This window comes from Silene latifolia, chromosome 4, assembly GCF_048544455.1.
Source record: "Silene latifolia isolate original U9 population chromosome 4, ASM4854445v1, whole genome shotgun sequence".
Lineage (NCBI taxonomy): Eukaryota > Viridiplantae > Streptophyta > Magnoliopsida > Caryophyllales > Caryophyllaceae > Silene > Silene latifolia.
Genome location: NC_133529.1, coordinates 12,488,265 through 12,497,567, shown reverse-complemented (window position 1 = coordinate 12,497,567; position 9,303 = coordinate 12,488,265). Strand labels below are relative to the sequence as shown.

Below are 9,303 nucleotides of genomic sequence, written 5' to 3'. Positions count from 1 at the left end.
CATGCTTTATGTATGCTTTATTTATTATTTTAATTATCCTTATATATTGGATATGAATTTACATAAATTATGAGAGAGTTGTAACGAGACTCCATATCACTACCTGGTGCATGACACCATCTCATTCCATTAAATGTTTCAAAGTATAAGCTGTTTTCCATCTTTACCACACAAACTTTGAAAATTTTCATCATGTAATTGCAATCCATCGGGATTACTCACTTGGTCTTCTCATGGTCGAGTGTCAACCATGTTGGGTGTACCCTAGTTGCATAACCCCAGGCCACCAAACGTCGACTATAGCAATATCATGCGAGGCTGTTGGTGACAGTGTGACACCATATAAGTTATATCACTTTAATTAGACCTGATAAAACTGATCGACTTGAAGCTAACTCACACCCAAAACTGCCCTAAACTCGAATTGAGCCGACTCTATCTAATCCGACCGAAATATTTTTGTTATCGAATATTTACCATTATCTCTAAATAACCAGATAAATAACAACCCGAATTATTACAAACCTTAAATGACTTGACCGAACTAACTGAACCATAACACATTATTTACAAGGTTCAAGTCTCCCGTAAAGAACGACCTCATCCCTTGATCAAGAGTTTACAAAATTGAAATATGCATAGTAAAATATCAGTAAAGTGCAAAGACGTAGCCAATGTCGTTTGATTTAATTAACATTTTGTACAACACAAATGGTAAATGTTAAACTAAATATTCATTTGTTCTAATTATTTGATTATTTTTAATTAAAATAACATTCTCAAAGAATTAAAAAAAAAAAATAAACAAATAATGGAGAAGGGTGTATAGATATGGCAGCTTCTTACTTGAGACAGTATTATACGTCTTAAACTTTAAGACAAGTTAAATATCATCGAATATATCTAACTCGTCTAAAACTTAAGACGGATAATACTCGTTTTAAACAAAAATTTGTGTCGACATGGACCACAAAGCAAATATTATTTACAGTACAGCTTTAATTAAGACAGTGTACGTTGTTAATCGTACAAGACAGAGTCAAATCTTACTATAATTGGTCACTTAAAGATAAGCAAAGGCCCACGTGGATATTATTAATAATCTTACAAAAATGGTGGGTTCTCCTAACATGACCTGTTCCTCCCACTTTACCATTTTTACCACCTTTAATTTCCGTTTTACCCAATTCTTACAAGTCTATAAATACAAACTTCAACAAATCTAAATTAATAACATAACATGCTCCCAAAGACAGTAATTTTACTGTCTTCTCCCCTTTCTAACAATACCAACAAGGTAAATTATTGTCTAGTTACTTCTTCGTTATTAATTCATAATATCACCGTTTAAGTGTAACAGTAGGTCTTTTCATGAGAAATTATTTATTTATTAATGAAGTAATCTTGTGATATTTGCAAGTTTTTAGTATTTAGTTGAGGACACACGTTACAAAAACCGATTTTTATATAAATGAACTAGGTGTGAGTTGGTTTGAGCATCTGGGTATGTTTGTTTTCTATGATTTCAATTGAATTTGATGAATTAGGGTTTTTATATGATTAGGGTTTTGTTTTGTTGACTGATTGCTGCAGGTATGATGATAGATATGTCATCAGGTGGTTGCAGTTGTGAATCTAGGGTTTCTGGTAATATGATTTTATTCCTCTTCTTTCCTCAATTATTCTGCTTGTTTTCATCTCTATGGATTGATTGTTTTGGATATTTTTACTGTTTTTATTGTTTATGGGGTAAAAATTCCAATTCAAGCAAATTATTTAGTTACTAATTAATAATTGTGGGAAATAATAATGTCGAAAGTTAATTAAATTGCTTGTATCACTCGCTTTGTGAGAGTATAATTAATCGGTTTATCTAACACAAGCATAAAAGCGAGTGGTACAGTATATTTTTGAGCGGCTATGGCCACCCATAATTGTTTGCTTATTGTAAAACATATCAATTTATGTTCTTGGTGATATGATGTCGTGTTCATCTTGATTCTGTGATTTAAGATGGTGGATGACCGCGTTTATACTTGTGTGATTCTCTATGGTCGAATTTGTATTATCGGAAATTAAAAGTAGTTCTTCTTTCTGCGGATACAAATATACAATTAACTTATTCATGTGATATTGATGATTTAGTGTACTCTTTATAATTCTATGTAGTGATCTTATGTACATATATATATATATAGATGATCTAGACAATTCACCACTTTGATTGACTTTATTGAAGGATACAGTTGTTAAGGTATCATTCACCACATTACCCTAATGCATCAAGGACTCTTACGCTCACAATTTTATTATGCTTGTGTGTAATGTATGTAGTCTTATGATTGTGTCGGATGTACGAAGCCTTACACTTGTTTGTAGAGGTAGCATATATCATTTGCATTAGATCAGAAACTAGACATTGAGGAGCTTAGCCAAAACTTGTAGGAAAATGATCTTATGTTTGTAGAGGTTGCAAGTTTGCAATAGAGTTAAGTTATACTCCGTAATGTTTTATTTTTGTCGGATGCTTATTATCACCACAAGATGTGTGTGTGTACTGTGATCAACTGTAATTTTTCAGTTTATCATCCCAGTTGGCAAAAATGTATGTTATAATTAACTTTTATCAACTTTCTTGTGCAGGTATATATATTCATATGATCGAATCAGTTCATCTAGAGATTGTTTGACGATGAGAGAGAGCACGCTTGGCAATAGTCATGCTACTGGTTTGCTTGATTGTGTGGACGAGCGTGCTCTTTCCCATTGTCATATGATCTGATGGTGGAATACAGGTCTTTGCTTCCATTATATGGTTTTATCAGCACATACGTGTAATTCCGTTCAGTGTGAACCATCAGCGAGCCTTTTTTTGCGAGAACAATTCAAACACTTGGGTACACATTCCTCATTTAGTCAGTATGTGTTTATGGCTTTATGGCATTGGTGGATTCACCTTGTCGGCTATCGGGTAGTTCCAGAACACCAGAAAGCTAAGTTTTTTTTTTATATATATTTTACGCGTAGTGATCACGATGAACATTTTAAAATTTTGTTCGTCGGCCACTTGTTAATGGTCCCTTCTCACATGTAAGAGTGTAAGACATTCTAATACTCGTATAAGTTTTGTGATGCGCACATGGTCTGGTATATCTTTCTGTTGGTCGATGTTCACTTCCTTCGTTGGATATGAACTTGTGAGCTTTGTGGAGAGTTGTTCATTATCGACTCTTTGTTAGTTGTATATTGGCTCATTATCCTGCAGAATCAGTACTATCTAGCTTTGTTGTTAGTTCATCCCCCTTTCCCCTTTTGTAGATCTTAGCAATTAATCCGTAGAAAGTGAGTTATTGTCGTAGTACATACACAATCAAATGCATGCTCTATAAATTTCTAAAGAAAAAACAGCGCTTTAAAGTAAAATTCAACATTGAATTAAAACACGAATTGTAAAATACAATTCAGATATTGACTAGTTAGTAGTTGGAGCGATAAAAATTTGCGTTTGTTAAGCAAAGAAACATCATTTTTTAGCAAAAGGAAAAGATATTTGAATATTTGATAATATTAGGACTTACAAAAAAAATTACTTTATTATTAGTATTTTTTGTCTTTGTGCCCTTAGTATTTGTGAAGAGTACATGAATTGTTTTGACTTCAAATCGTTACTAACGAAATTAGACATGGTTTTTTTTTGACATCTATACACATTTTTGTGCTTTCTAGGCTGGAGGTAACACTAACGCGAGGGTAGCGGAAATTTTAATTTTAATCCTCTGAAAACAAGAGCTTGAAATCTTTAACTTAGGGTTGCCTTGAGAATGAGTGGTTTCTTTTTACTAAGCTAACTCATTATCCTACTTTGGTGGGATCTTTTCTAGATTAATGAATTTTATTGGCAATGTGACGTCATGTGGAAGACCGATTTGACCCTAGGTTGCCTGGAATATGTACAAGGATAACTTTTTTATTGTTTTGGTTTGTGTTCTTAACTGACCCTATCATTAGGGTTGCAAATAGTTAGTTGTAGACGGATATGTTTGTCAGTCTTGCTTAATAATTTTGTTTGCTTATTTTGTGAGCTTTGATAAGAGGTTGTGCAAACAAGCTCGGTGGTGGATTGATTATGAGACTGAGCAAAAGGCTAGGAATTACGAGTGGCACTAAAAGACTTAAGAAGACCAGGCTAGGGGTGATGAAGAGTCATGTGTACATGTCTACTTATACTTCAGGGTTGATGGATGAAAGTATGAACTTGGTTAGTTGTGTTGAACGAAGTCGGGATCAAGTATTGGTTCCTGTTAAAAATTGGTTATTCACCAGCTTATCACTATTTTTGAGTTGTGATTGATAAGTTACAAGGATTTGTAAGTATGCTAAAGTTCAATGGGTGTCGGTGTTCATGGAACCTCAAATAAGATTTTGAAGGCAGGTAGAAATTTGTTCATATTACGTGTCCATTTATGTCGAATTCTTAGGAAAACATATTGAATTGGTATTTCTTTTGATGTCGATACTTGATAGCTTGTTCATTAACTCGTGTAAGGTGTTTGGTCATACTCAGTTACCTCTTTTTCGTCAAATTTGCACGATTGTTGGGCATACTAACACACAGTTGAAGATGACTAATTCTAACTGGTGTGCCTTTTAAGGGTTTTGCCCTAGTAAGCTTGATTGAAGTGAAGTATCTCTATATTCTATGCTTGATTCTTATGTTTTCATAATTTTTTTTTTTTTTTTTTTTTTTTTTTATTTTTAAATTTCATGTCCGTCTTTTTGTGCCACTCGACATTTCTTTCACCCTTTATAGTGGTTATTTTGGATTATTGGATTGGATTGAAAGTCTACTGCCTACCACTCTATACTTTGTTCACTTGTCCTTGAGGGACACTTCAAACCATTCCCTGCTTCATTGTACCGGTGTTGTTACACAGGTAGGCTAACCAAGCTTACTACCATTTTGCAAAGTTACATTCAGTGTTTTCACTTAAGCTCCTGATGCAGTTCCAATATTACTTTAAGCGCTATTGAGGTACGTGATTACAATCAAACCGCTCTTTTTCGTATGCTTGGTACATATGGAGTTTTGCCTGTTTATCATAAGTGGTGTATTGTACTATAAGGTAACCGGCCGTAAATCAGAATGATAGATTTGTTAAAATGTCATTCAAGTTTGCAGGTCTTACGATAAATGTTGCTATGAGCTGATGATTCTGTAGGAGAAAGATTCAGTAATCTCATGGAAACTCAGATCGCAGTGTCAAGTGGCAGTTACCTGATATGAAACATTGAATAAAGGAATGTATTTGTCTCCTGAACATCAGCAATCATTTCCCGCTGCTCAGGAGCTGGAAAAAAAAAACCTCAGGACCTGCCTTTTCTGGTAAGAGACCCATTATCTGATGCATATTCTGTATTTATGTCCGGGTGTTGTTCCCATTTCGAATGAAGCCGAAGCCTCACTATTATTCGACTTTGGATTACTATGGAACTAAGTAAAATGGCTCACTAAGAGACTTCACTTATGTTAGTTGTAACTATCGTCATTTGAAGCCATTCCAAATTTCATGGCCTTGTCGGTCATTAGGAAATAACCTCACCGTGGGTAAGCTGGGCACATGGTATATTCCATCTGCCCTAACCCTGTTATATGCCGCTGCCCTTGAGGCACTACGTTGATGTTGGTATTTATATATGTTCGGCTGTAAATGTCACAGATTTGCATGTAATTCCTTATTATTGTTAGTCACCTAAAATGCATTGATTGACAGTTCCCTAGCTTCTGTATAGTCTCACCGTTACCTTATATCTGCTGTCATTCCCTTGAAATCCAAATCCGCGAATTTAGGATCTTAGTAGTTAGTACCTGTACTCCGACCATGAAACTCGGTGATTGCCTGCATTTCAGCCCAGCTTGTAAATCAAAGCTAGCGGTGAACACTGAGCTGAAATTCAAGTATATAACTGCAAAAAGAAAAGTCAAGCCTTGGTTTTAACTACAAAAAAAAAAAAAAAAAAGCGAAGGGGAACGAAGGATGATGACCTTCACCCCGTGTTGAGATTGCATCAACACCTTCACCCTGGAAAAATATCGCTCCACCAGCGATGCTGTTAGGTGAATAGAGCCTGTTTCTGAATACTTGGACAGTCACAACCTGGATGTCAGTGAGTACAAGTGTCATTGTTCTAGGTGAGTGAAACCATAGGCTTTGCTATTGAGAGCAGACTCTCTAAATTTCTTGTATTTACCCAAATCCGTATAAAAAAGTACATATAACCGTATTAGTGTAGAAAGGTTTATTCTAGGGTGTTTGGGTTAACAACATTTGCTTTTGCAAACTTCAATATCTTAGTGTGAAACCATTTTACGGAGGACTCTTTGTATTTTGAGATCTTTCTTGAGAATTAAGCAGAAAGAAGAAAGAAACAATAGGAAGTACTCCGTTTATTAGTTACGGAGTACATAGTATTAGATACCGCCATACCGGGTCTAAATAACACCTCTGCAGCCTGCAGGCAGTTTGTTAGATACAGGCAAGCCTTCAATTTTGTGGATACTGTATTTCAGGTAAATCAGGAAGTTACAGAAGATTATGATGATACGATAAATTACAGCAAATAAGAGTCGGTTCAAATGTTCAGTACCTCCTTGACTTGTTCTTTAGCAACTACGACTTCCTCTGCCTGAATATATTAAGAAACACAAAAATGTAAAATCGAATGTTTACCTGATTTTAGCTTCTACTTTTACTAATGAACTGTTTTCTTCTTTTGTCGTTTAGGCGGGTTTTCAAAAGACTGATCGAGTATCAAGCTTTACCTTTTCGACAACACTCAGAAAATATGATCTAAGCGCCTCAGTTCAACATTCCTGTACCTGCTTTGGAAAGCTTGCTAATACCAAGAATAGGACCAGGAGGTTCCTATGGTAGATCGTCAACTTTCGACATAGTGGTGATCTCGGCCATGTTGACCTGATCACCTGACTCGGTGATTGCGATCCAATAGAGTACATCCTCTAAATCAAATTAAAAGTTGTTGATTATCTAGCTCAATGAACAATCAAAGCTTGTGTTATATGGTATGGGGGCATAAAGTCACTAGGGAGAGATGGAGAAAACTGAATATTCCTTCTAAGCACGCGATCGTAATGTCGTTTTAGAATTCATTTTGATGATTGATATATGAACGATAAACATGATACATATGAACAATTCTCATACAAAAATTGTGAAATAGACTTTGATGAAAATCATAACACAACTTAATTAATGAATTAAATACAAGAAGAAGCCTTAGAGCCAGAGGATGAGATTTTCTCCTCCTATGCAATGCTCATGTATTTCTCCTTCGGTGGCCGTATTAATCTCGAAAAAAATTATTTAATTTCGAGGGCAAAAAAGAAAATAAATAAATAAATAAATAAAACTCAATGCTAAGAACCTAAAGCAGAAAATCCACCACCTCTCATCATTTGCTTAAACTCCTTATAATCAACCATGCCATCTCCATCAACATCAACCTTGCTTATCATCTTTTTGCAATCATCTATTGATCTTCCTTGTTTCAATCCCAATGATTGTAACACTGACCGTAACTCCTCGACCGTGATAAACCCGTCTCCATTTTGATCAAACACGTTGAAAGCCTCCCTCATGTCTTCCTCCTCGTCCTTGTCGTCCATTATCGACTGATATAACGACCCAAACTCGTCTATATCCACGAACCCATCACGGTTCACGTCGATATTATCTATCATTTGGGTTAACTCTTTATCAGGAATGAATATTCCCAAATTTTGTAACGAGTCGTTTAGTTCTTTTTTCGTAATTTTACCGTCTCCGTTACGATCAAACATTTGGAACACTCTTTTTAGCTCATGAGCATCCATTTTATGCTAATTAAGCTTATATATTGTATGTATTTAGCAAATATTTGACAATTTAGGAAATTAAGGGAGAATTTATGTATTAGATTCAAAAGTTAGTTGAGCAAATATATATGGTACACCCAAAATAAGAGGGATTAGATTAAGAAGCATAATTATAAGTCGTGGGATCCTCAATCTAATTAATTGTTGGACACCATAACTAAAAGGAGTTGTTTGCCACTGCATATTTTGTAGTCAAAACTTTGTTGTATAGAGAAAGAGACATGGCAATATAGTATAGATACAACTTACAAGTGACTATTATTTAGTCTTATTTTGGACAAACTAAAGGCCAATTCTGACTGTTAAAAGGAGTGGCCTTAATGCCATTTTATAAAATAATTTAGATTGTCAAATCTAAAACATTTATAATTGAAGAAAAAAATGGATAATTGTAGAAGAGTTAACAATAAAGAGAAGGGGGAGAGAATTAGATTTGATGTTTTTTAATCAGGGGTAGAAAATGAAAAGTTCGGTACAAAATGCACTGAAATGAGTAAAAAAACGTACTGTGAAAAATAAATTACGAAATAATATTATGTGGACTTGATGTAATACATCAAATGCGTGTTTCTTTTTTCCGATTTCAGTATCAAGTGGATGTGCATATTTTCTTCTCTTTGGAGAGGAAACATATAGGGAATTAGTTTGTTGTCAAATTTGGAAAAACAAAGGGATTTAAATTTCCAGTAGTTTTCAATTCTACCACATAGGAGTTCAAAGATTTCTTTTGAAGGAATTGATTTTGTTGCCTATCTAATTCATGGGAAAATTAAAATTCCATGAATTGTAAAAAATGGAGAGTGTTTGGTTGTCATTTTTTAGGCAAAATGTAGGCATTCAATTTTCCTAGGAGTTTTGAATGCCTAAATGATGGAGGAGTTGGATTACCTACTCCCCCTAGGTAGTTGACAACTCCTAGGAATTCAACTCCTACATCCGCAACCAAATAATTCACGTGAATTGCATTTTCCGGTGTTAATCAAACTCCAAGATGAACCAAACGAGGCCTAAATCTTATTAAGTTGCTTTGCTCGATTCGATTGGGTTACTAGAAGACAACTTCTAGTAACAGACTAACAATTATGGTGGTCATGACTTATGAGGACGTTTTGTTGAACACCGCCAAAGATGTTTAACAACGGCGGGAAGCAAACGACGCTCAAAAACACCCACAACTCTCCGACTTCTACTGATGGTGGAAACTATATATACCTTTGGCTGATTTGTTGCTCTCATAATGCAGTTATATTTCGTTATCCACTCTCTGGCGCATAATATCGCTAGGAAGTAGGAAGGCACGATCATTGTAGAAACGGGTTTTTATCTATCCAATTGTCAAAAAAAAAAAAAAAAAAATTATCCCGTTTTCT

General features: G+C 34.9%; 1 protein-coding gene and 1 long non-coding RNA gene across 3 annotated transcripts; one reads left to right on the top strand and one right to left on the bottom strand.

Annotated features, from left to right (window-relative positions):
• The first annotated feature begins 1,127 nt into the window (after positions 1 to 1,127).
• Positions 1,128 to 7,168, top strand: LOC141652970 (uncharacterized). Of its 2 annotated transcripts, none has more exons than XR_012547276.1 (5): positions 1,128 to 1,297; positions 1,594 to 1,647; positions 2,644 to 5,032; positions 5,173 to 5,383; positions 6,783 to 7,168. It is a non-coding gene; the product is annotated as an uncharacterized LOC141652970 (long non-coding RNA). The 2 variants fall into 2 exon arrangements; XR_012547275.1 differs by lacking the exon at positions 6,783 to 7,168 and adding an exon at positions 6,569 to 6,710.
• A 197-nt stretch (positions 7,169 to 7,365) lies between these two features.
• Positions 7,366 to 7,980, bottom strand: LOC141652969 (calmodulin-like protein 3). The gene has a single exon (XM_074460595.1). It carries the CDS (start codon positions 7,889 to 7,891, stop codon positions 7,436 to 7,438), a length of 456 nt encoding a protein of 151 aa, XP_074316696.1. The 5' UTR covers positions 7,892 to 7,980; the 3' UTR covers positions 7,366 to 7,435.
• Positions 7,981 to 9,303: the final 1,323 nt, after the last annotated feature.

Bases quoted from the DNA above. Each gene is read 5' to 3' on its own strand.
- LOC141652969 (XM_074460595.1), bottom strand. From the start codon at position 7,891: ATGGATGCTCATGAGCTAAAAAGAGTGTTCCAAATGTTTGATCGTAAC.